The sequence below is a fragment of the Cherax quadricarinatus genome, chromosome 46 (genome assembly GCF_038502225.1).
Source record: "Cherax quadricarinatus isolate ZL_2023a chromosome 46, ASM3850222v1, whole genome shotgun sequence".
NCBI classification, from domain to species: domain Eukaryota; kingdom Metazoa; phylum Arthropoda; class Malacostraca; order Decapoda; family Parastacidae; genus Cherax; species Cherax quadricarinatus.
Genome location: NC_091337.1, coordinates 799,984 through 827,583, shown reverse-complemented (window position 1 = coordinate 827,583; position 27,600 = coordinate 799,984). Strand labels below are relative to the sequence as shown.

Sequence of the window (27,600 nt, the reverse complement as noted above, 5' to 3'; positions counted from 1 at the left end):
AATTTAGGTTGGATAAATACACGAGTGAGAGGGGTTGGATTTGAGTCGGACTTGCACCTGAGCTTATTGCTTGGGTAGCATTTGTTCTGTTAGTGGGTTGGATTTGTGAAGGACTGGCCTAGTATGGGCCAGCAGGCCTGTTCCAGTGTTCCTACTTTCTTAAGTTCTTATTTAACATCACACTTACCAGTAGGGTGATCGAGGCTAGGACCCTGGGTAGCTTTAAGAAGAGATTGGACAAATATACGAGTTGGAGGAGCCGAGTTTGATTTGTGTCATTGGGTACGGGAGTAAATTCTTGCGTAGCTTTGGGTATAGGTCATTTTGATAAGGACCTGCCTTGTATGGGCCAGTAGACCTGCAGTGTTCTTCCATTGTTATGTTCTTACTGGCTATTTGTTTGTGTGAGGGAGGGATGGCAAGTTTATTGTTGGAGAATATGACACTAATATCAACTCTATGGCTTATTTACCTATCACAATTCAACTAATATGACATAATAAACAATATTAATAACATAGAAACATGGAATATACTCTAGAATGAATAAAATAAGTCATTACGTATGTCACGAGAGGTGTTGTGTTGTGTTGTGTTGTTGTTGGGTATATAAGGGCCACTGAGTGTAAGCCGTCCATAATGATGGTGAAGCAGCAGCTGAGGCGGTGGTGGTTTTTGTAGCCCTATATAACTCCAACAACATTGGAGGAGTTGAAGATTGAGACACTTATGCAACATATGGGAATCTTTACTCAGGAAACGTTTCGCCACACAGTGGCTTCATCAGTCCAATACAAAGTGGAAAGGCGTAAGGAGAGGAGGAGTTAGAGGTAATCAGTCCCTCAGCCTGGAGTCGATGTGTTCAGTCCATCAATCCTGTAGAATGTACAGCATAGGGCCGTAGACGTGGCTTATATACTGTAGTGAGGCGAGGCGAAGCAGGAGGAGGTGGGGTCATAGTGGTATCATCCACTAGTCGAAGTAGGTCTTCGTCCAAAGGTTGGACAAGTGTAGAAGAATTCTTTGTAACAAGATCCCATGATGCTGCAGTGTCTGACAGTTGTGATGAATGGTTTGAAAAACCGACAAGTTGAAGATTGAGACACTTATGCAACATGTGGGAATCTTTATTCAGGAAACGTTTTGCCACACAGTGGCTTCGCCTCACCTCACTACAGTATATAAGCCATGTCTATGGCCCTATGCTGTACATTCTACAAGATTGATGGACTGAACATATCGACTCCAGGCTGAGGGACTGATTACCTCTAACTCCTCCTCTCCTTACGCCTTTCCACTTTGTATTGGACTGATGAAGCCACTGTGTGGCGAAACGTTTCCTGAATAAAGATTCCCATATGTTGCATAAGTGTCTCAATCTTCAACTTGTCAGTTTTTCAAACCATTCATCACATTGGAGGAGTTGGTAGAATCGCTGAATCACTAAAGAAGGAACCCTCTACAACCATCACTACGACCTTCTACCACTATTACAACTGTTACCACCATCACTACCACCTTCTACCACCATCACTACCACCAAAGAAAGCTTCTAGTGCCAGCCCTTTGGTAAAGAATGTGAGAAACACATAATTTATGAAAAAGTTTGTAGAAAAATACAAAGATGGTGGTGGTAGAGTGGAAGCATTTGTGATAGTGGTTGATGAATTTAAGAACATAAGAAACGAGGATCACTGCAGCAGGCCTAGTGGTTGATGAATTTAAGAACATAAGAAAGGAGGATCACTGCAGCAGGCCTGTTGGCCCATGCTCGGCAGGTCCTTTACAATTCATCCCATTAACGAAACATTTTCCCAACCCAGTCCTCAATGCTACTCAAGAAATAAGCTCTGAACTCGATCCACTCATTTGCAAGTCCCAAATGAATGGATAGAGTTATCAGAGCTTATTTCTTGGGTAGAATTGAGGACTGGGTTGGGAAAATGTTTCATTAGTGGGATGAATTGTAAAGGACCTGCCGAGCATGGGCCAACAGGCCTGCTGCAGTGATCCTCCTTTCTTATGTTCTTAAATTCATCAACCACTAGGCCTGCTGCAGTGATCCTCCTTTCTTATGTTCTTAAATTCATCAACCACTATCACAAATGCTTCTACTCTACCACCACCATCTTTGTTTTTTCTACAAACTTTTTCATAAATTATGTGTTTCTCACACTCTTTACCAAAGGGCTGGCACTAGAAGCTTTCTTTGGAGCCATGGTAGCTTATTTAACACTTGCAAGCACTAAAATCAATGGAATATTATGAAATATTTTGTAGGAGCATGTGAGGGGACCGTCACTCACTGGTAAACAATGGCACACTGGCTGGGAAGGCAAGCCCAGGCGGCTCAGAGCATGAGTACGCGTCCCGGACAAAGGACGATTAGCGAGTTAACGGACCATTTGCAAGCCAACATTTAGACGAAAAAACAGGACTATTTCCGAAATGGACGACTTTCAGGCCGGACGATTGAGGGACCACTGTACAGTACACTACTGTATAAACTTTTAAAAAATATACCAGAAATGTTATAAATGGTGCAAAGGTGAAATTAAAACAATATCAAAGATGGTCGACACAAATCCACTACCATTACAGCATGCTCCTCACTTAGCGACGAATTCGTTTAACGACGTGGTCTTAGGAATGGAACTCCGTCGTTAAGCGAGGAGAGGCTGTACAGTAGTCTATCTGGGTATCTGTATATAATCTATCTTAAACAGTAGCACAGCCAGGATTTCAATCTTGGGGATGGGGAGGTATAAAATTTTTTTTTTTTTTTCAACAAGTCGGCAGTCTCCCACCAAGGCAGGGTGACCCAAAAAAGAAAAAATCCCCAAAAAAGAAAAAATCCCCAAAAAGAAAATACTTTCATCATCATTCAACACTTTCACCACACTCGCACATTATCACTGTTTTTGCAGAGGTGCTCAGAATACACAGTTAAGAAGCATACACATATAAAGATACACAACATATCCCTCCAAACTGCCAATATCCCAAACCCCTCCTTTCAAGTGCAGGCATTGTACTTCCCATTTCCAGGACTCAAGTCCGACTATATGAAAATAACCAGTTTCCCTGAATCCCTTCACTAAATATTACCCTGCTCACACTCCAACAGATCGTCAGGTCCCAAGTACCATTCGTCTCCATTCACTCCTATCTAACACGCTCACGCACGCTTGCTGGAAGTCCAAGCCCCTTTCCCACAAAACCTCCTTTACCCTCTCTCTCCAACCCTTTCGAGGACGACCCCTACCCCGCCTTCCTTCCCCTATAGATTTATATGCTTTCCATGTCATTCTACTTTGATCCATTCTCTGTAAATGACCAAACCACCTCAACAACAACTCTTAAAAATGTATGATTTTTAAGTAAGTACATGAAATTTCTTAAATTATCATGCTTCTGTGGTCTCAGGTCAATGCAATACAGTAAAAATTAGCTATTAACTGGAAAAAATAAAGTAACAGCCTGAGGCTGCACTACTGATCTAAATGCATACTTCACATTTTTGTCTAAGATAGTCATCAATTACCTGGTGAGCTTCAAACTGCACCTACCACGTATGACTGTATTTTCCTTGTTGGAAGCAGCCTCTTCTACAGGGATCATGGCCATCAAACGAGCAATGTCTTCTGCCAGCATTCTGTCTACGGCTTCCAATAGTCGTGGCTTCATGACATTAAATTTGGTGAAGTCATGATGTTGTAATTGTTCCTGGGAGGTTATACTAGTGTTAGATTTGCTGAAACTCTTATACATCAATTAAAAATAATATTTACTCCACTCTTTATATCAAAATCGATTAAAGTATATATATTTTTTACTAAGGCATTATACTGTTAACTGATGTTAATCATTATAGTAATTTAAAATATGAAAATTTATTTATGTACTTTGCATATTAAAAATTAAAAAAAAAATTATGCAATTTTATTGATCAATCAGAGGTGTAACTCTGCATGAAAATAATAAAATAAAACCATTTCGAGTTTTCAAGCACAGTTCTGGAAAGCGAGCTTGCCCTATCCGACTACAGACCTGCATTCTTTTAATTTCAGGGAAGTCTCCAGGAGAGATCTGGTGTTCTCGTTGAATCTTATCATAGATTGCACTTAAGTTCTTGATTAGTTCTTTCTTTTTATTTTCCCGGCCAAACATGGAAGGCATTTCCTTCTTCAGCTCTGAGATGATGTATGCATGAACCTAAGGAAAGAACATGGAACTTTAAATGCAAATTAAGTGCAATACTTCATTGAGTTTTAAAAAAATTATGTCTTTGAAACATTTGGTGGGGGAATACGAGATAAAACAAAAGATTTTGTTCAACCTTAAGCTCTTGATGGCTTAAATTTACACCAAATGGGAAGATGCCATTGACCTAAATGTATGTCAAAATTCTGGGATCTTAGATTGGCCTGGTAAGGCCTACATCAGAAAACATGTCTGCAGGGCAGGTGTGTTCAATATAAAAAAAAAAATTGTGTTGCATCCAAAGCATTGTGGAACCCAGTAAATACCATTTAGTGTATTTTTGTAAGTGCTTTTGTATGTATTTTTGGTGGTCTGAAATGGACTAATCTATTTTATTTTATTAACACATCGGCCGGTTCTCACCAAGGCAGGGTGGCCCGAAAAAGAAAAACTTTCATCATTCACTCCATCACTGTCTTGCCAGAAGGGTGCTTTACACTACAGTTATAAAACTGCAACACTAACACCTTCAGAGCGTAGACACTGTACTTCCCATCTCCAGGACTCAAGTCCGGCCTGTCACTTTCCCTGAATCCCTTCATAAATGTTACTTTGCTCACACTCCAACAGCACATCAAAAACCATTTGTCTCCATTCATTCCTATCAAATACGCTTATGTACGCTTGCTGGAAGTCCAAGCCCCTCGCACACAAAACTTCCTTTACTCCCTCCCTCTAACCCTTCCTAGGCCGACCCCTACCCCGCCTTCCCTCCACTACAGATTTATACACTCTCGAAATCATTCCGTTTTGTTCCATTCTCTCTACATGTCCGAACCACCTCAACAACCCCTCCTCAGCCCTCTGAATAGTTTTGGTAATCCCACACCTTTTCCTAATTTCCGAACTATGAATTCTCTGCATTATATTCACACCACATATTGCCCTCAGACATGACATCTCCACTGCCTCCAGCCTTCTCCTCATTGCAACATTCATCACCCATGCTTTACACCCACACAAGAGTGTTGGTACAACTATACTCTCATACATTCCCCTTTTTGCTTAAAAGGACAAAGTTCTTTGTCTTCACAGACTCCTAAGTGCACCACTCGCCCTTTTCCCCTCATCAATTCTGTGATTCACCTCATCCTTCATAGACCCATCTGCTGACATGTCCACTCCTAAATATCTGAATACATTCACCTCCATACTCTCTCCCTCCAATCTGATATCCAGTCTTTCGCCACTTAATCTTCTTGTTATCCTCATAACCTTACTCTTTCCTATATTCACTTTAAATTTTCTTCTTTTACATACCCTACCAAATTCATCCACCAACCTCTGCAACTTCTCTTCAGAATCTCCCAAAAGCACCGTGTCATCAGCAAAGAGCAACTGTGACAACTCCCACTTTGTGTTTGATTCTTTATCATTTAACTCCACACCTCTTGCCAAGACCCTAACATTCGCTTCTCTTACAACCCCATCTATAAATATATTGAACAACCACAGTGACATCACACATCCTTGTCTAAGGCCTACTTTTGCTGGGAAATAATTTCCCTCTCTCCTACATACTCTAACCTGAGCCTCACTATCCTTGTAAAAACTCTTCACTGCTTTCAGTAACCTACCTCCTATACCATACACCTGCAACATCTGCCACATTGCCCCCCTATCCACCCTGTCATATGCCTTTTCTAAATCCATAAATGCCACAAAAACCTCTTTACCTTTACCTAAATACTGTTCACCTATATGTTTCACTGTAAACACTTGGTCTACACACCCCCTACCTTTCCTAAAGCCTCCTTGTTCATCTATCCTACTCTCTCTCTTATTCTTAATTCTTTCAATAATAACTACCATACACTTTACCAGGAATACTCAACAGACTTATTCTCCTATAATCTAATTTACGTTATTCCTTATGGGAATAAATTTGTTCGGTAATGGCACTCAAACAGCTTTCTGGAACGAATTAAGGCCGTAACTTGAGGTACCACTGTATATGAAAATAAAGAAAGGCATAAAACATATGATCCATAACAAATCAGACCTAAAAACGAGAAAAAAAAATCATAAAAATTTTTAATGCAGGACTTCATAATATCACTTTTTTTTTTTCTAGAGCAATATAATGACAGAGCTAACTCTCTGGACAGTAGTGGCTAATTTATCATGCATCCCCATAACTATCCTGTGAATGGTAGTGGCTAGTTTACTGTACACCCCATATCCATCTTGTGCAGAACACATGTACACTATCCACAAAACTGTTCATCCTCAGGAGGAGGAATTCAAACAGGTAACTCCAGTACTAACTTCATACAGGTGCGCCATCACAAATCCGGCAATCAGTTATTCGGTTCCTTCAATTATTCGGCACTAATTTTGGCTAGCATAATTTCAAATTTCCAGGGTTGCCACACCAACCTGCTGGTACTGTTTGGTGGTGCTACTTGCTGCATAAGTCATTCCAATTTCTTTTTCTCCATTTATTGTTTTAACCTGCTTACTTTTAGCCCTAGCCATGGTTCCAATGAATAAAAGAAATACTTTTCACTATGTAAAACACCTACACAGTACATTACCCATTAAAAATAAGGTGGCTTTGAAGCCACTGTCGGTTGCCATGAGCTCAGTCTCATGAAGCAGGAGAATATGCTTTATTATTACGCTAATATCAACACTACACCTTATTTGCCTATCACAATTGATCTAATATGACATAAGAAACAATATAAATAACATAAAACATGTTAAATGCTCCAGAATGAATAATATTTGGCATAACACCGAGCAGTTCGATGGAGGTATGAAGAGGATATGGTATACAAATACCATTCTCCTATCCCTATCTTGGGGGCTTATATTAGAGAAAACGGAGTATAGCACAGGGCTAACTGTGATATACACTCGTACCGCACCATAAACCTGAAACAAAAGTTATTTTCTTTATATAGATTATCACACACAGCAGCATATGTGTAGAGAACCTAGGATAACCCAAAAAAGTCAATGTGGCTTATTTTTAGTACCTGGCTTGGGTTAGCCATATATGATTTTTGGTAAACATTCGATTCCCAGCCAGGGTAGAAACATTAGGAGTGTTTCTTTACACCTGTTGTCTATGTTTACCCATCAGTAAATGGGTACCTGGGTGTTAGCAGACTAGTGTGGGTGTTATCCTGAGATGCTGACCTAATTTTCTTGAAATACTCTTAATAACATGTGGCTTTCTATACAGTAGTAGTATGTCACGGATGTCAGCTAGGCCTGTATACCTTGTACATGTACGTGTAGTAAATAAAGATATTATTATTATTATTATTATTTATTTATTTTCTCAGATGTTTGTTGGGTTATCTTATTCAAACTTGGGCAATGTACAATGGAAAGATGCTTCTTAATCTACACCAAAAATGAAAGAAATCAGACCATAAATAGTGGAGTTCACTTCTCAGCCATTAGTGGCCGCTTAGCAGTATATTTGTGTTTTTTATGGTTATATTCTCATTTTTTCAGTCTCATTTGATAGAATGAAAGATACATTACAGAAATAGATATGATTTTGATTGTTTTCATGACGAAAAGTACCTTGAAATTGCACTCACAGTAGCGAAAATGTTCTATTCTTTAGTGAAGCTCAAGATTAAACAAATGATGTCGCTGTCCAATACCTGTCCGCCTGCCAGTCCAAATTCCAATACGTAGTCAAGAATGGGTTGACATTATTTATACAATTATTACAATAATGCAGCAGTCTGCATAACAGTAAATCTTCTATTTGTTTTTGTGAATAAAAATTCCAAATGAAAAGCAAGAGTAATATAAGAGGGGCATGTAGCCGTGACTAATGAACAGAGAAAATGTTATTTTAGTGCCAGGAATGTCTGCATTGTTTATTCTGGACATCATTTTGAAATTGGCATCTGTTGAAATTTGTGTGAAATTGGCCAAATTGCCAATTTCTGACCACTTTATTGGGTAGTTGAAATAAGTGAATGGGCAGTTTCTTGTACTCAGTCGACAGACTAGAAGTAAACAAGTTTATTCAGGTATACACAGATACAGTTACATAGATTATCATACATAGCAGCGTATGTATAGAGAACCTAGGATAACCCAGAAAAGTCAAAGTGACTTATTTCCAGTACCTGGCTTGGGCTTGCCATATATGATTTTTGGTAAATATTTTTTTTTTCTCGGTTGTTTCTTGGGCTATCTCATTGAAACTTGGGCAATGTATGATGGAAAGATGCTTCTTAACATGCAACAAAAATAAAAAATACGGACGATAAATGAGGGAGTTCACTTCTCAGCCATTAGCCGCCTCTTTGCAGTATATTTTCGTATGGTTTTTATGGTTGTATTTTCATTTTTTTGGACTTGTTTGATAGAATGTAAGATATATTACAGAAATAGACATGATTTTGATTGCTTTCATGACGAAAAGTACCTTCAAATTGAGCTCAAAGTAGCGGAAATGTTCGATTTTTGCCGAAGTTCAATGAACTTTGTGCAAGTCAAGTTGGTTAATTTTATTAAGTATATTCTAACCTACCCACTCTGTAATCTGGCAAACTCAGTAATCCGGCACACTACAGGTCCCAATGATGCCGGATTTGTGATGGAGGACCTGTAATCACCACCATCAACCAGTTCACAACTGTCATCCCTCTAACACACTGTATAATACTATCTCCCCAAACCTTCATGCAGCCGAATCGTCAGTTGATTTAGTCTATTCTAAATCTATTTATTTATTTATTAATTTGAATGTGATACAGGGAAGTACAAAGGAATACAGTTAAAGTGCAACATGCCAAAACCCCTTGTATGCAAAGCATTATGGGCAGGCTTAAAATTAACTATGGTAAAACTATTTTCCTCTATGAATTATTCTACTCATCACTAGTCCTCTATTTTACAAGGCTATCAACAGATATCTAAATCAATCTATACATGCCTCAATTACTTTTCATTTTAAGTGCTTTTATTCCTTGCACTGTTTCATATTTGTATTACTGATATCAAATAATGGATTTAAATTCTTTGACAGTGATTATGTGTGAATGATGGTCAAAGTGTTGAATTATGCTGAAAGCATTTTTCTTTTTGGGTCACCCTGCCTTGGTGGGAGATGGCCCGACTTGTTAAAAAAAAAAAAATCACTTTCGCATTCCCTTACTATTTTGTGTGTTTATGCTATTCTATGTCATCTTACTATTTAAAGTAAAAAAAAAATGGTGCTGGTTTTATATACAGCTACTGACATTTAAAAGTATTCAGTATTTATATGTTAAAAACTAATGGACACTTATTAAATGGTTCAGGTATGATTGAGCAACAGGCTCAGCATATGGTGCAACATACCCACAATGAAATGTAGGGGTGTAATAAATATACTAAGAGAACTCAACAAGTGTAAATTGCCCAATGCTTTTCAAAACCTAACTGATCAGTTTCTGATCAACTAGGTGTTGAAAATTATTGGGCCTTAGGCTGAGAAGCCTATGCTGACTGCTTTCTGCTAGCACCAACAACCTAACTGGTCAGACTATCAAACTAGGGGGTCACCCCCACCACCAAAAAAGGGGTGATGACCCATGAAGTCAACAATGGGTAGAAACCACTTAGCAAATTTCTCACACCTCACCTTGGCTAGCCGGGCACGTTTGATGAGATCATTTAGTTTCCTAAGTGCTGCATTACGGGGCAATGATTGTAAGTCAGAGAAAAGATCTTGCTCTTCAGCTTCAAACAATCTGAAAAGGAAAATAGTCACATTAATCTTTTGTAACAAATACACAGGTATAAATGTTGTATACAGTAATGTATTTCAATGAATATACAGGGATGTGTAATGTCACCATGGTTGTTTAATATACTATTTATAGATGGGGTTGTAAAAGAAGTAAATCCTAGGGTGTTCGGGAGAGGGGTGGGATTAAATTATGGGGAATTAAATACAAAATGGGAAGTGTCACAGTTACTTTTTGCTAATTGTACTGTGCTTATGGGAGATTCTAAAGAAAAATTGCCAAGGTTAGTGGACGAATTTGGGAGTGTGTGTAAAGGTAGAAAGTTGAAAGTGAACATAGAAAAGAGTAAGGTGATGAGAGTATCAAATGATTTAGATAAAGAAAAATTGGATATCAAATTGGGGAGAAGTAGTATGGAAGAAGTGAATGTTTTCAGATAATTGGGAGTTGATGTGTCAGTGGATGGATTTATGAAGGATGAGGTTAATCAGAGAATTGATGAAGGAAAAAAGGCGAGTGGTGCATTGAGGTATATGTGGAGGCAAAAAATGTTATCTATGGAGGCAAAGAAGGGAATGTATGAAAGTATAGTACAGTGGACCCCCGCTTAACGATTACCTCCCAATGCGACCAATTATGTAAGTGTATTTATGTAAGTGCATTTGTACGTGTATGTCTGGGGGTCTGAAATGGACTAATCTACTTCACAATATTCCTTATGGGAACAAATTCGGTCAGTACTGGCACCGGAACATACTTCTGGAATGAAAAAATATCGTTAACCGGGGGTCCACTGTACTGTAGTACCAACACTCTTATAAGGGTGTGAAGCTTGGGTTGTAAATGCTGCAGCGAGGAGGCGGCTGGAGGCAGTGGAGATGCCCTGTCTAAGGGCAATGTGTGGTGTAAATATTATGCAGAAAATTCGGAGTGTGGAAATTAGGAGAAGGTGTGGAGTTAATAAAAGTATTAGTCAGAGGGCTGAAGAGGGTTTGTTGAGGTGGTTTGGTCATTTAGAGAGAATGGATCACAGTAGAATGACATGGAGAGCATATAAACCTGTAGGGGAAGGAATGCGGGGTAGGGGTCGTCCTCGAAAAGGTTGGAGAGAGGGGGTAAAGGTGGTGTTGTGGGCGAGGGGTTTGGACTTCCAGCAAGTGTGCGTGAGCGTGTTAGATAGGAGTGAATGGAGACAAATGGTATTTGGGACCTGACGAGCTGTTGGAGTGTGAGCAGGGTAATATTTAGTGAAGGGAGTCAGGGAAACCGGTTATTTTATATAACTGGACTTGAGTCCTGGAAATGGGAAGTACAATGCCTGCACTCTAAAGGAGGGGTTCGAGATATTGGCAGTTTGGAGGGATATATTGTGTATTTTTATACGTATATACTTCTAAACTGTTGTATTCTGGGCACCTCTGCAAAAACAGTCATTATGTGTGAGCGAGGTGAAAGTGCTGAATGATGATGAAAGTATTTTCTTTTTGGGGATTTTCTTTCTTTTTGGGTCACCCTGCCTCGGTGGGAGACAGCCAACTTGTCAGAAAAAAAAAAAAAAAAATGAGGTGCTATCAAGATGTTCCCAGAATCTAATTTTTGTGCACTTCCTGGGTGACATATGATGGCAGCATAGATCATGTTGCACAGTACACTCCTTATTGTAGTAGCATGGAGAGTTTCAATGCAGTCTCATTCTGTTCAGGCTAGGCATTTTTTTTGTCATGTTTTCAGTGAATAATTTGTTATGCAACAAATTAGAATCTTTAAAAGAAAAAACAGCAAGAATGTTTGAAATTCTGTTTCAAGTTTGGTAAAACAGCTAGTGAAACTTTCAAAATGTTTCAGCATGCATTTGGCAACGAAGCAATGGGTTGAATGGTGAATGGTTTTTCCCAATGCAAAACAGGACAAACATCAGGCAAGGATGAAATAAAATTGCTGGTCATCCATCAAGATCAAAAACAGATGCTAACATTAATAATAATAAGGATATTAATAAAAATCGTTATCAGAGCATCCAGGACATAGCAAGTGCTGTGGGGAATTTCTTATGGGTCATGCTAAAGTATTTTAAGTGGAAATCTGAACACGAGGCAAGTGGCTGTGAAATTTGTGCCCCGCTTTACGACTCAAGAGCAGAATGACCATTTTCTGGCCAAAAACATGGAGGTCATCCCCCACCCTCCCTACTTCCAAATCTAGTGCCCAGTGAATTTTTTTCCCCCCAAAAATAAAAATGGCCCTCAAGGGCCAATCTCCTTCACATTTTAACAATACTTTAACATTTCCAATTTGAACAATAATAATATACTCAAAACATACCATATTTAGAATACTGTAGCATTTAAATTTTCTTTGTGGAATGCAGTAAATTATTAACTGTGAAACCACATCATATTTAATAACTCAACTAGATGGTAGCTCTCAATGCTTACAGATAAATTCTACATAAACTTCTACTCATGAAATATGGTAGCCCGTTGTTATAACTGAAGTCATCATATGATTAAGACCCCATGTCAGTAAACACTTTTCCTGTTTCCTGACAATGCTTACCTAACCATTATAAAGGATCTCGATATAAGAGACTTTTGAAATAACACAAAATTTACAGGGTAAATTGTTCAATATTTATTGTATTATATCAGTAAAATGTATTTTATTAGTTACACAGTACTATATCAGACATACAGTAAAGCATTAGTGGTTTTTAAAAAAATTTTTTTAACACTGTTCTGATTTAACAAACAATGAGAATCCCCATCCCCCCCATTAGTCTGTTATAACAAGGGTTTACTGAATCAATCAATATGCATCACTTCATAATATGAAGAGTACAGTAAACATTACATACACCCAAGAAAATAAAACTTTTACTATGCATTTCTTAGCTGCTCATAGCTAAATAAACATACCTGTACCTTTAATTGGCTCACAATTTTGTAGCCAACTATTCTAGATTCTACTTCATCCTAATCTTTCAAGAAAAAAATTATGCGATATGTTTCGATGAAGAGCTAGGAAGTGCACAAGAAAATGCTATCCCTACCAAACCACGGTACAGGTGTGTTTAGAACCCATGGCAAGTGTGTTGTAAAATTCCAGGCCAGTGCGTAAGTCACTGGTTTACGCATTGACCTGGAGTTTTACGACTCTTGCCATGGATTCTAAACCCACTTGTACCATGGTTTGTTTGCAATCGTTTTACAAGTGGGCAAGTCAGGCCATAAATGGACATTCAATTTGTTTAACAAACTCTACATGTGTGAATTACAGAACAGTATCTGGTGCAGCATAAATAGCAATTTTTTGAAACTGAAAAGAATTAAATGATGCCAGCACTAAAAGGTTAAATCATGATGGTGAGAGCATATAAGACAAAAAGGTCAAGGAAGACAAGCTACCAGATATAAATGTCTAACTTAATACTTTGAACGTATCCAGCAGACAAGCTAAGGCTGTAGAAACTTACTATGACTTTCATCCAAACAGGGTTGACACAGGAAAAGGGAGTGAAATGGTGAAAAAGATAAAGAAGCAGGTAGAAAAGGGAGAATATGGTATACTGTACATAGTAATTTTGTGCTATTATCAGTTCATAAACTAAGCATGAACTGGAAAACCATAAAGACTCAACTCATTAGTTTCACCCAATTTCAGTACAGTATTTATAGCATGTATGTATGTAATGTAATGTAATGTAATGTAATGTAATGTGTGTATGTATGCATGTATGTGTATATATATATATCCCCAGAACACCTTCCAGTTATACTGTATTTAACTGTCTTATATATAGTGCAGTACAAGTGCCATAAGGTCTAATTTTTTAAAAAAGTTTTAAAATGTTTTGAGAGTTTAAATCTTATCTAATTCTTATACATACATTATACAGTGGACCCTCAATTTTCGTAATTAATCCGTTCCAGAGTGACTAATGGCGAAATTTACGAGTTGCGAAACCATCGTCCCCATAAGAAATAATGTAAATCCAATTAATCCGTTCCAGACACCTAAAAGTATTAACAAAAAAATATTTTTTTTTACATTAAATATAGATTTACATACAGAAAAAATGAGAAATCAAATATATAAAACAACAATATCACACTTACCTTAACTGAAGACTTTTGTTGGTGTATGGAAGACAGGAGGATGGGGGGGGAGGGTTAGGGTGTTCCTCCTCCACAAATGTTTGTGCCTCACTCCACTTTGCACAAACATCCTTAATCTTTGAAGAAGGCACCTTCTTCCTTCTCTTCCTCCTCCTCTGAAGCAATTTCCTCAATTGGTGTACACAAGAACATAAGAAAGCAGTAACACTGTAGCAGGCTTGTTGGCCCATACTAGGCAGATCCTTCACAAACCATCCCACTAACAGAATATTTGCCCAACCCAATTTTCAATGCTCCCCAAGCAATAAGCTTTGATAATTCTATTCAGTCATGTACATGTCCCCACTCAAATCAGATCGTGTGTGTGGGGGAAGTACCCTGGCTGGTTTGTGTGGGGGAAGTTACCCTGGCTGGTTTGTGTGGGGGAAGTTACCCTGGCCGGTTTGTGTGGGGGAAGTTACCCTGGCCGGTTTGTGTGGGGGAAGTTACCCTGGCCGGTTTGTGTGGGGGAAGTTACCCTGGCTGGTTTGTGAGAGGGAAGTTACCCTGGCTGGTTTGTGTGGGGGAAGTTACCCTGGCTGGTTTGTGGGGGGGAAGGTACCCTGGCTGGTTTGTGTGGGGGAAGGTACCCTGGCTGGTTTGCGTGGGGGAAGGTACCCTGGCTGGTTTGCGTGGGGGAAGGTACCCTGGCTGGTTTGCGTGGGGGAAGGTACCCTGGCTGGTTTGCGTGGGGGAAGGTACCCTGGCTGGTTTGCGTGGGGAAGGTACCCTGGCTGGTTTGCGTGGGGAAGGTACCCTGGCTGGTTTGCGTGGGGAAGGTACCCTGGCTGGTTTGCGTGGGGAAGGTACCCTGGCTGGTTTGCGTGGGGAAGGTACCCTGGCTGGTTTGCGTGGGGAAGGTACCCTGGCTGGTTTGCGTGGGGAAGGTACCCTGGCTGGTTTGCGTGGGGAAGGTACCCTGGCTGGTTTGCGTGGGGAAGGTACCCTGGCTGGTTTGCGTGGGGAAGGTACCCTGGCTGGTTTGCGTGGGGAAGGTACCCTGGCTGGTTTGCGTGGGGAAGGTACCCTGGCTGGTTTGCGTGGGGAAGGTACCCTGGCTGGTTTGCGTGGGGAAGGTACCCTGGCTGGTTTGCGTGGGGAAGGTACCCTGGCTGGTTTGCGTGGGGAAGGTACCCTGGCTGGTTTGCGTGAGGAAGGTACCCTGGCTGGTTTGCGTGGGGAAGGTACCCTGGCTGGTTTGCGTGGGGAAGTACCCTGGCTGGTTTGCGTGGGGAAGTACCCTGGCTGGTTTGTGTGGGAAGGTACCCTGGCTGGTTTGCGTGGGGAAGGTACCCTGGCTGGTTTGCGTGGGGAAGGTACCCTGGCTGGTTTGCGTGGGGAAGGTACCCTGGCTGGTTTGCGTGGGGAAGGTACCCTAGCTGGTTTGCGTGGGGAAGGTACCCTGGCTGGTTTGCGTGGGGAAGGTACCCTGGCTGGTTTGTGTGGGAAAGTACCCTGGCTGGTTTGTGTGGGAAAGTACCCTGGCTGGTTTGTGTGGGAAAGTACCCTGGCTGGTTTGTGTGGGAAAATACCCTGGCTGGTGTCTAGGGAAGTAGCATGGCTGGTGTGTTCTTTCTTGAATTCTATCATGTTTCTCGCCTTCTTTACCAATGGGCTGGCACTAAGAGCTTTCTTTTGGCCCATGGTGGTTTATTTAGCAGTTGCAAGCACTTAAAAGAATGGAATATTATAAAATGTATCGTATGAAAGCATGGGATTGTGCTCACTGGCTGATAAACAATGGCACACTGATTGTGAATGGTGTGGGGGGCCACTCGTACGCATTTGGGCCGAACGACTATTTGCGATCAAACGACGTTTCGCGAGTCAATATTTTGACGAAAAAAATTACGATTTGCAAAAATTACAAATTCTGATGCTTATGAAAAACGAGGGTCCAATGTACGCATGTGTATACACAGGCATGCACTCGTGTAAATCCCCCCACCCCCAAACCCCGAGAAAAATAAGAGAGAAAGCACTGGAAGAGGAAGTAAGAGATAAAGATCATGAAGGAAACGAGAGGGGTCTGTAGGGGGGGGGGGCAGAAACAGTGAAGGTAGGAGAGGAAGCCCAGGATTTCAAAGAGAACAATGAAAGGAAAATCACTGACAATCATGCTCTCTCATGATAGGGAGGCTAAGATGATTGGAGGGACAGCAAGGAAAATGGCAAAAACAAACAAATCTGGAAGGAGAGGAAATGGGAGGAAGATCACTCATGATGTATGGACTCCAGAAGGTTGAAAGTGGCCCAGGTAGAAGATGAGAAGAGCAGCAGGATTGTATCAATAATGGAGTACACAGGAAGGAAGGAAAGAAGAAAGTGATAGAGCTGATGGTGAATTTTCAGAGGATCGAGCACTTTCCCCACCTGATCAAATTAACCTTTTGGTCCCATATTATAACAAGTTTATTTGGTGCCTCTTGCAGAGCGGGGTTCAATGATAAACGTCTTCAGAGGCTTCTTACTTTATTTGCAAAGTCGTGGTGGGTACACAGGCTTGTGTGTTAAGTGCCCATGGCCCGGGAGGGCAATGCCCATGAGGGAGAGGGAGTAAGCTTGTTGACCGAGTCTGGGCCGCTGAGCGAGTCGGAGCGAGTGCGAGTGGGACCAGCGTCCCACTGACCTGGGCTGGCAGCACCTTAGTGCCGCGAAATATGAACTAAGCTGGCAGACAGCATAGGCTGTCTGTGCAGACAGTATGGGCTGTCTACAATATAACTCAGAACAGGATATTATGACAGTGCACCTAAAGACCTCTCAACACTGCAGTTATTCCTACCTAGATTGGGGCAGGATGGAGAGGGAGCAGCTAAGGGATTATGTAAGAATCTGTTGAGAGAAGAGCAAAGCAGCAAAAGGGCCAGGAAGTGGTAACGCCCTAACGCGGGGAACTCCAAACGCAACCTCAACCCCTTTTCCAGTGGACCAACTCCAGCCCAGTCCTCACCTCCCCATCACTAACATCAACTCCCTATACTCCCCATCCCCATTCCCTGTCCCTGACCTCTGCCCTAGTGGGAGACTCGCACCAACCCCAGCTCAGCCTTCCCCACTACTGTTTGATGAGCATTATGAAAAGGGATTAGACAAACTAATGCATGGTAAAGGAAAGAAGTATCAAGAATGTGGTACACTAATGCAGTTGGTTGAAGGAAAGAACAGCTGAGGTCACACCAGACATAATAGCTATTACTGAGAGGAAGTTGACAAAAGTGATATCAGATGCCATATTACCAACAGGATACCCAATGTTAAGGAAAGATAGAAATATAGGAAGAAATGACACTGTTAGTTAAAAATTAAAGGAGTTTTGAAGAGGCGAGAGGAATAAACAGGCTGGAAAAAAATCAATAGTGGGCTCAAGACTGGTGGATTCATAGCAACAGTTGCAGTGATATAGTAATTCCATATAGTTAACGCTGGTTTGAAGAGGAAAAAAATAGTCCTAACTAAAGTACTCTCAAAATATAAAAACATTTTACCAGTATCTGTGAATTAGAGAGCTGATCAGACAACTCGGGTACGCATGTGGAAACTGCCGTTTCAAAATTTTTAACACTTAGTGTTTTCTTTAACAAACTATAGCATGTTTAAAGTAAAATGTGCCAGCTATGTTCCCCCTAAAATTAGTGCAGAATTGCTTTGGCAGGAGTGATGCTACAAACGAGAATGAGGTAAGCTCATCTGGCTAGGTTAATCTCTCTTGCTGATTAGGCAACCTTGCAGCTCTGATCAGTAAGCTTGTTTGCCTTTATCAGGCAACGTTTCCTGCAGCTGCGCTACGCCCATTTGTTTTGACTAACAATTTAACGTCACACAACAAAATATTCTGGGGAATAGACGCGGGGGAAGACGCTGGGGGTGAGAGGGAAGATGCCGGGGGGTGAGGGGGAAGATGCCGGGGGGGGTGAGGGGGAAGATGCCGGGGGGGTGAGGGGGAAGATGCCGGGAGGGGTGAGGGGGAAGATGCCGGGGGGTGAGGGGGAAGATGCCGGGGGGGTGAGGGGGAAGATGCCGGGGGGGGGGGGTGAGGGGGAAGATGCCGGGGGGGGTGAGGGGGAAGATGCCGGGGGGGTGAGGGAGAAGATGCCGGGGGGTGGAGGGGGAAGATGCCGGGGGGTGGAGGGGGAAGATGCCGGGGGGTGGAGGGGGAAGATGCCGGGGGGTGGAGGGGGAAGATGCCGGGGGGTGGAGGGGGAAGATGCCGGGGGGTGGAGGGGGAAGATGCCGGGGGGTGGAGGGGGAAGATGCCGGGGGGTGGAGGGGGAAGATGCCGGGGGGTGGAGGGGGAAGATGCCGGGGGGTGGAGGGGGAAGATGCCGGGGGGTGGAGGGGGAAGATGCCGGGGGGTGGAGGGGGAAGATGCCGGGGGGTGGAGGGGGAAGATGCCGGGGGGGTGAGGGGGAAGATGCCGGGGGGGGGAGGGGGAAGATGCCGGGGGGGGTGAGGGGGAAGATGCCGGGGGGGGGGGGGGAAGATGAGGGGGAAGATGCCGGGGGGGGTGAGGGGGAAGATGCCGGGGGGGGTGAGGGGGAAGATGCCGGGGGGGGTGAGGGGGAAGATGCCGGGGGGGGTGAGGGGGAAGATGCCGGGGGGGTGAGGGGGAAGATACCCGGGGGGGTGAGGGGGAAGATACCCGGGGGGGGTGAGAGAAGACGTGGGAGGTGAGAGGGGGCGAGGAGAAATGCGGGGGGAGAGGGAGAGGAGAATGAAGACGGGGAAGAGAAAATGGCAGAAGGGAAAAAGAGAAGTGGGAACAAATTCTATCCCTGCTGCCTGACCCGAGGCCAAGCTGCCCTGTTGATCAAAGTTCACTAGGTGGTACTTTACACATATGCTGCTATGTATGATAATCTATGTAACTTTATTTGTGTATACCTGAATAAACTTACTTACTCACCAGGTTTTGGCCCGTTGATCCGGTACTTTTAGAAAAAGCTGTCCAGCTTGTTGAAAACTTCAATCAATCATAATGGCAATATTTGTTATATTATGGTACCCATTGCCCCTATACTCTTCACTGTTTATTTTCATATCTTTCATTTCAGTAATACGAAAGTTTGGTGCACAAACGCTTATTTCTTAATGTCATCCGTCAAAACGGCCCGTTAGACATGTCATACTGCATAGAATACCGACAATAATATACCAATGGACAACAAGCAGCAACAGCCTGGTTGACAAGATAAGCACCAGACGAGCCTGGCCTATGGCCGGGTTCCGAGAGTAGAAAAACTCGGAACTCAAAGGTACGGTACACCCCAATGACATTCTTCAAGCTTCACTTGACTGAAACATTGCCAACTGCTAAGTTTATAAATGAAAAGCCTAGATAAAATGTATGTACATAAAGATTTGTTAGTATACATAGGTTACTTTATTCTCATTTTAATTAAAAGTATCCTGGATATTTTTGTATAAGCGACCCGCAGCCTTAAATGGTCCCACATACAATTAACACCTAACACATTTTTACCTTATTCTACAATATGGGCAAGTTGACGAGTAAGACAAGTTCAACACTATTTTTAATAGCATAAAGTTTCACCTACACTCCATCGCTGTCTCCAGTATTGTTATCACTTCTGCATTCGACGGATGAAACCAGCTGTGCAGGCGAAACGTTTCATGTCTTACTCATCACTTTAGACCCAACGAACTCAAGTGAATGGATGAATGATTGCCCGCACTGCCGTCACAGCCACCACCAACAGGCAATGTCGTCAGCAGGGCGGAAGTCAATGAGGTCACATCCAAGAACCAATATCTGCAGTCACACCACCTATCAAACACCCAAGAGAGCAAACATGCCACTTCAGCACATCCCTTGTGTAGCACCTCAGTCCAGCGTGTTAAACAGTTCAGGTACCAACATCAATTCGGAGTCAGCTCTGACCTATGCAAATCCTTCAATCAGCAAGCTCAAGTTATTTCGTCCTGAATGCAAAAGCCGCATTTTTTTTTTTTGACCGGAATGCCAGTTCTGAAATTAATGATCTGATACCGCCTTATAAAAGTTCCCTGCTTTTGAAGCCCAAGGTACTGGCTTTTTTTTTTTTTTTTTTTTTTAATATTTAATGACGTGTTTGGTTAATTTAGCTGCAAGTAACTGGCGTAAATTTAATAGTTTAAGCATACGTGAAAGTTTTGAAAGGAGTTTACTAGTTTATCGATTATAATTCGACAGGTTTGTGTCGGGGTGTCCTTAGGCAACCTACTGTATCTCCATACCAGGCGTGCAGACTAACTTTGCATCAAAACTAACTTACATAAGACAGAATTAAGCTATAATGCATAAGCATTACTCACTGCCAACCTACAGGCCACACTTCTCGAACTACTGCCTTTGCACCCAGATTATTGCTGCCAAGAGAAAAGGTACTTCGCACTACCTGCAGAACCTCCTGCTCTCGTATGGAGTAATTTCGAGGTGCATATCTGGAACCAATCCCCCCCGAACGTTCCACGATATAGTTGTGATGAATTTCCTTGCCTGGAATGTACCTGGTGTGTGTTCCGAGGGTTAACGCCCTAGTGGCCGGTTCCAGACCAGGCCTCACGGCGGATGGCCTAATCAACCTGGCTGTTGGTGCTAGCCGTACAAAGCGCTACAGCCCAGCTGATCAGGGACTGATCTGAGAAACTTGTCCAATTCTTTCTTAAAGACAGCCAGAGGTGTGTTGGTACTCCCTCTTAGGCAAGAAGGAAGGACGCTGTAAAGTCTTAGCCCTTACAGAACGTGTACTCATTGCACCCCTGCATTTCATTGGGGGCACTTTGCACCGTCTGCCTAAACCTCTTACTTTCATGGAGAATGCTTCGTTTCCAGGTATGTGACCAATCCTAGATTTTCCAGGTATGGATTATAATGAATTTCTCGCCTACGTTCCAAGGAGTATAGATCGAGGGACTTCAAACGTTCCCAGTAACTTAGATGCTTGACTGAATTGAAGTAGGCAGTGAAGGCTCTCTGTACATTCTTCAGGTCTGCAATTTTGACTGCCTTGAAAGAAGATGTTAAAGAATATAGCAGTACTCCAGCCAAGACAGAACAAATGACTTAAAAGACTATCACTGGCTTAGTATCATTTTTCTTGCGGCTGTGATCATGACTGTTGTGATCCTTAAAGGCGAGATCCTGTCATGATCACTCCAAGGTCTTTCCCATTAGTACTAACTTAAGCTCTACTGAATGATTCGAATTTGTTTTATACTCTGATCCTGTAATTCTTCGATCTTTCCATAACGAACTAACTGAAACTTGTGCTTATTAAACATCGTATTGTCATGTGACCATTTTAAGCTTAGATTCTAGTATTATCTGCAAAGGATAATACAACGTCTGTCAGATATGAGAATCAGGAAAAGAACAGGGCCAGTACCATACCTTGGGGAACGGAGTTCAGCCTCAGATTTCCCTGTTCACTATATACTATGGATTCTATTCGTTATTAAACAGCCATCTGCCCACTTTTCCGGTTATTCATTTTGCATGCTTTTGTAGAGCTATTGCACCTTGATCATACCTATCAAAGGCTTTTCCACAATGTAAACTACATCCGCATTGTGCATATCTTTCATTGCATCTAAGACCATGTCGTAATGGTCAAGCACCTGCAAGAGGCAGGAGCGACCTGCTTTAAACCCAAGCTGCCTTGGGTTGTGCAACTGAGATTCCAAGTGTTTAGCAATCTTGCTTCTTAAGACTCTCAAAGATTGTGGGACGTCAGCGCTACTGGTCTATAGTTTTTTTCTGGCGAATGCTTTACTGCCATCTTTGTGAAGTGGGGGGTATGTCAGTGGGTTTTAAGGACTGTGGGATAAATTTCTGCTCCTCCTCCATTGAATATTCAAGGCAGGAGTTAGTTATTTCTTGAAGTTATTAGTGAATATGGAGGTCCATAAGTCAGGACCTAGTGCAGAGTGCATTGGCAAGCAATCTATGGTTTTCCTGAAGGGAAGAGGGGCTAAAATTGTCAAAAATAATGGAGTTGTCGGCACGGTTTTGCGTCTCATCCATTAAAGCCCCATTTGATTATCAGTCTTTAGACTGATAATAGCTCACTGACCAGTCTTATTGCAACTTCAGTATTTCACTCATTTCTTTGTTGTTATCGGTACAGGTTACATCTACTTTAAACTAGGGCCCGATGATGGATGTGGGGTTTGCCCTGGATTTTATATACGAGAAAAAAAGTATTCAGGATTTTTCTCAATTTCATTTAAGGCTTTTTGTTCCCTCTGCTTCTCCTGGGTTTTCTATGATACATTCAGTCTGAGCTCAATGTTTTCTCTTTCCATTACAAGTGTTTCCTTTCGTTCCTCAGAAAGTCTGCAGCCACTGAAGTACTGCGATTCTCCGTCTTTGTCTGTTGAGGAAGCGCCTCTCTAGCTTGCATCTCTTCTCTTAATGGTACCACTGAGCTCCTTTCTAGATACTGGTTAAATCCATGTCAATCATTTTGTATTCCCAGCATATTTCACCAAGGTTATTGATTTATTTGCTCAGTCATGTTCTTAGTGTTAGAAATGAATTTGTTGAAAACACCCTCGTGATTTGGTCTAAATTTGTTTTTGACACTATTTTGTTCTATACCAGATCCTTGTTTGTGAATAAAAGGTCAAGGGTATTTTCCAGTCTGATCGCTTCTGCCATTTGCTGGCTTAAGGCGAATTTATTAGTCTTAATATTTCGACTGAGAAACTGTTCATCTGGACTAGCGCTTGGGATTTTTCCTATTGCCAAATAAGATATTTGGAGTAGGGTTTGAAAGATTTGAAGATAATATTCGATTTTCATTAGTTGGACTTTAAACTGCTGTGATGCTTTATCTGGTTACTTATAGACAAGTATCAGAATTGGATTCTTATTTTCAATTTTTACTTACAAAAATTCAACTATATCATTTGTGGTGTTAAGTAAATCAGTGCAAATGAGCGACTGACGTACAGACCAACCTCCCTTGTCTTTTTTTTCTGTTGTATTTGAGCATATCGTTCCCAGTGGCCCATATTTCATTATCAAAATAATCTTTTACATGCGTCTCTGCGAAAGACAAATAATGCATTTGATTCAGTGAAGAATCCGTAATAAACGGTATTTTGTAGTTACTAGCTAAGACCTTGAGTTTACATTTATGTTATATTATTCGTTGCTATGCAAGGAGGGGGAGGGTCTTTTTTGTCGGTCTTAATATCTCTGGCTCTGAACCAGGCACTGGTATCTTGCAAACAATCAAGGTCTTAAAACGGGTAACAACACAATGTTGTTTATCAGTAGACTCCTTACTAATCAAATACATTGCAGCTTTTGCAGAGACGCATGTAGATTATTTTTACAAAGAAATATGGATCTCTGGGTACAATCTACTCAGATGCGACAGAAAAAAAAATAGGAGTACAGGTCAAAAGACTTAAGACGTTCCCAATAATTTAGGTGTTAGAATTTATACGGGCTATGAAATCTGTGCATTTTACAGATCTGAAATTTCGCCTGCCTTAAAGAGGCTGCTAGTTCACAGTAATATTACAGTCTAGAAAGTGGAAGTGGCTAAAAAAAAAAAAAGTACCACTGGCTTGATATTTTTTTTTTTAAGTTCTAGTTATTCAACCTATCGGCTTCCTTGTTCATGGTAAGTTATACTTATGATCCAGAAGTTGTTTGAGGCTAATTTCTCAATTAGTTGACATTATGAGATCTAGTGTGGAATGGATTTGTGGCAAGCTCTAGGGAAGGTTAAACAAGGCCGTGAAAATGGGAAAGAAAGAACAGGTATTAAAAAATAAACAGGAAATTTAAGATAAGCGTATAATGAATGTAAGAACTTAAGATTTGGCATCATACATGTTCACGAGATAGAAAAGACTAGCAATTCTGCCAGAGCAAAACGTTCAGCAGTCTTCAAAACAAACAACTGCATGTCAGGGCGGTAGCATATTCATGGATGGTTACCATCTACTAGAACTCTGCTCTCTTCCCTTGTCCCCACCACCCCCACACCACTCTGACCTCAATACATGGAAACAAATGAGACGAATGAAAAGGCCCAACGTTTCTTACCAACTCCCCTCAGCACACTGGTGACCACCCAACAAAGCTTTGCCTCTCCCTCCTCTCCCTGGATGATGCAACAGGGGTGGGAGGTACAGGCTGAATGCTAACGTCTCCTGCAATCTCCGTCTCCAACGTCCCTCACGTAAACAAGTTAAATCATTATTATTCATAAAAAATGTTCAGTATCCAACAATTCAACCCCCCTCCACACAAAAAACGTGTCCTACCTCTAACTGTTGAGCTTATAATGATCACCATTCTACAACAAGTGTTCAGAGCTTGACAGACATCTTACTATGATCGCCCCAACACTAATCTGACCACAATCTGCGCACTTCCCCTGACTCGGTTGACAGCGCTCTCGGCTCACACAGTGTCCTTGGTTCAATTCCCGACATGGGTAGAAACATAGGGCATGTTTCCTTGCACCTTCTGTCCTTGTTCACCTAGAAGCAGGTACCTGGATGTTAGTCGACTGGTGTGGGTCGCATCCTGGGGGAAGGAGGTTTCAAGTCTGAAGGACCCCAATGGAAAGAAGACAGACAGACCTCGATGACGCACCGACTTCCTTGGGTGGTTAACCCTCCCCCGGGTTAAAAATCCAAACAAATCTGATCTTAATCTTAACATCCCGCTAGCAGACAAGTTGTAACCTCCACTCTCTACTGTCCCACCCATGAAAAATTTTTAATCTATATGATAGTGGATCCACAAAATGCTAACATTTCTAGCATCACTTGGGTATATTTACCAAACTAAAAAAAAAAAAAATTTAATTTTAGCAAGAAAATAAATCGAATAGGATTAGTTTTAGATTATGTTTGATTACGTTATGGTAGGTTAGATAAAACTAATATTTTCTCTTGGGAATGTTTGTCTAACCAGAATTTGGTTCAATTTTACCTACAGAGTTTATTATTAATTTTAAAAACTTTCTTTCCTACTATATTTCTTGTAAAGCACCTTTCACCAAATCTAAGGATAAGCTATTTAACTAGGGATATATTACATGTTACTTTTTCGGTAAAAAAAAAAAATCATTTAAATTACGGTGGTGCCAGAAAGAATTTTGAATTTCCACACGCAAAGGTCACGAGAAATACCAGCTTCGGATATCGCTTAAAAACCGTGTTGCGTCATCTGCCTCCTTCCACCACTACTTTTCCTTTAAGTCTGGGCCGGCCAGCATTCCAATCCTGCTACCATGCCGAAGCCGGAGATAACTTCTTTTTAATTCTTATTGTTACTGCTAATAAATTTTTACCTATCCTTAGAAAGAAACTACGGAGTGAGTGATGGTTATCTGCTAATGGTTCCAATGATCATGGCTTCCGAGAACTGGTTTCTGACCGGCCCCAAGGAAACACTGATGAAATATGAACTATTATGAAACACACAGGAGAACATAGTAGGTAAATGTATACTGAATGTAAGTACTTTAGATCACCTGACAATGAAAAGACTAGTAATCCTGCCAGTGTAAAACGTTTAACGGGTTGCCTACTGAGTTTTTTTTTTTTATCTTCGGAGAAAATCATAATGTAGGTCTTTAATATCGTACAAGTAATTCAGTGGTTCATTAACTGCATTACAATGCATCAATACTGACAGTTTTAATCTGACTCAAAGTCACAGTATGTTTACTTGGTGGAGCATCTGGCTGTTGCGACTTGTTTTTGTTTACTACCACTGCGGGTTGTGTATTGTTCCAGTCACGGTATTGTGCCTTTTGATTTTTTACTACCACTGCTCTTTACTTGACTGTTAAACGAGTTTCCATTTTGTTTTAGTTTTCTTCCAATGCCTCAGGGATTTTTGTCATAATTCTCATTTTTGTGACATGCAAGATCTTCAAGTTTGCAGGCTGTGCTTTCTTCATAACAAAAATAATAAGTTGGTGTATCGGCACCCTTGCAAAGACTAATGAACTTTTCCATTTAGAAGTAAAGCCGTAAGTTCAAAATCGTCCAGGTGTAGGTGTATAAACAATTTAATACACTCAAAACACGAGCCCAATAGATGATCCTCTCCACTATTACGAGTTTCGTATTAGCAAACTGGTATATCCTCTTGGACAGTTGTCACACCTGATGCTCGCAGGTCTATAATGGTACCACTGCAAATATAACACACACATATTTACAAGGTATCCAATGAGACATGTTCGGAATTCTAAGTATCTTTCGTAATTCTGAAATATACTAGTTATCAACATATTACAAACCGAAGCTCTTTGATTTTCCAAGAGCTGGGTGATGGAAAACATTACGGATCACTTGAAAATCGCTTCGCTTCCTCGTATTCTAGACTAGAAACTGTGGCATTTATATTTTTTCCCGAAATACTTTGAAGCAAACGTTTGGAATAAAATGCTGTATACCAAATTTGTGTACCTATGATACAGTAAGCAGTAGCAAGGAGCGCACAGTAAGCAGTAGAAAGTGTGCACAGCAAGTCCTCTGGTCAGTGCAAGTTCAGCCTTTTTTTATATATATTCGTTATTACACATTTATTACTGCTAACCATAATTTGACGAGTATTATTCTTCCCGTATCCATCACTAATATTAGTTCTTCATCCATTTAATTTCCTTAAAACTGCTTGTAATGTTATAATAAACTTATCACATACAAACGCATATAACCTTTTTCGCGTACATTGGGCGCATATATAGGCATGATTCTTTCAAGTATTTCACATGTATTTATCCTCTGTTGTGAAAACATCTGCCATCGGCTATTACGAAATTACATTAATAATAAATATCTAGATTATAATTACTCCCACATCTGTTTACGTGCGTCTTATTCAATAAATATTGCAGTTTCACCAATACCGCTACCCCTGTATGTGATGAGACTATCCTTAGAGATGACATGGCCAGCCCAACTAGAAAGGAACCTTCAGAGCTGTGAATCCACTGCGGACTGCCCGATGACATCCCAGTCGCCTTATTAAAAATCTCTCTACGATAACCTAGTCCACCAGCACTGGCTGACAGATTTCATTACCTCTTGTGTATGCACCATGCGACTCTTATACAATGGGGTAGCCGCACACTGCGGAAATATCCAATTGTGTTAAATGAAAAACAATATTTCCAATCACCCTCCCATCAGCTGCCTTTCGCTCTCCACGGTTACCCCCATGAACCAAGACCCTACCCTGGCTCAAGCATAGCCTCACCCCAGAGAAAACGCACATGATGCCTATCTTAGCTTCACCAGAAAAGTCATTCGACACATACATCCTCTTAACCCCAAGGCCTCAATATTGGCACATAGTTGTTGTCAGATAAACTCGCCCAACAAGTTGAAATGAGTACCATAGTTATATTTGTTAATTACAGTATCATTTTTTTTTATCAAACCCTATAAATTAACCTAGTAATTCATAGAATGTGCCATGAAGT

General features: G+C 41.3%; 1 protein-coding gene across 2 annotated transcripts in view; it reads right to left on the bottom strand.

Moving 5' to 3' along the window:
* LOC128696649 (putative achaete scute target 1) overlaps positions 1–27,600 on the bottom strand; it is a 135,460-nt gene that overhangs the window by 11,858 nt on the left and 96,002 nt on the right. For both annotated transcript variants that reach the window (XM_053787973.2, XM_053787972.2), the window contains exons 2-4: positions 9,869–9,977; positions 4,051–4,215; positions 3,570–3,726 (exon numbers count right to left, since the gene is read on the bottom strand). In XM_053787973.2, the coding sequence (XP_053643948.1) occupies positions 3,570–3,726; positions 4,051–4,215; positions 9,869–9,977 (431 nt within the window). The remainder of the gene's footprint in view (positions 1–3,569; positions 3,727–4,050; positions 4,216–9,868; positions 9,978–27,600) is intronic.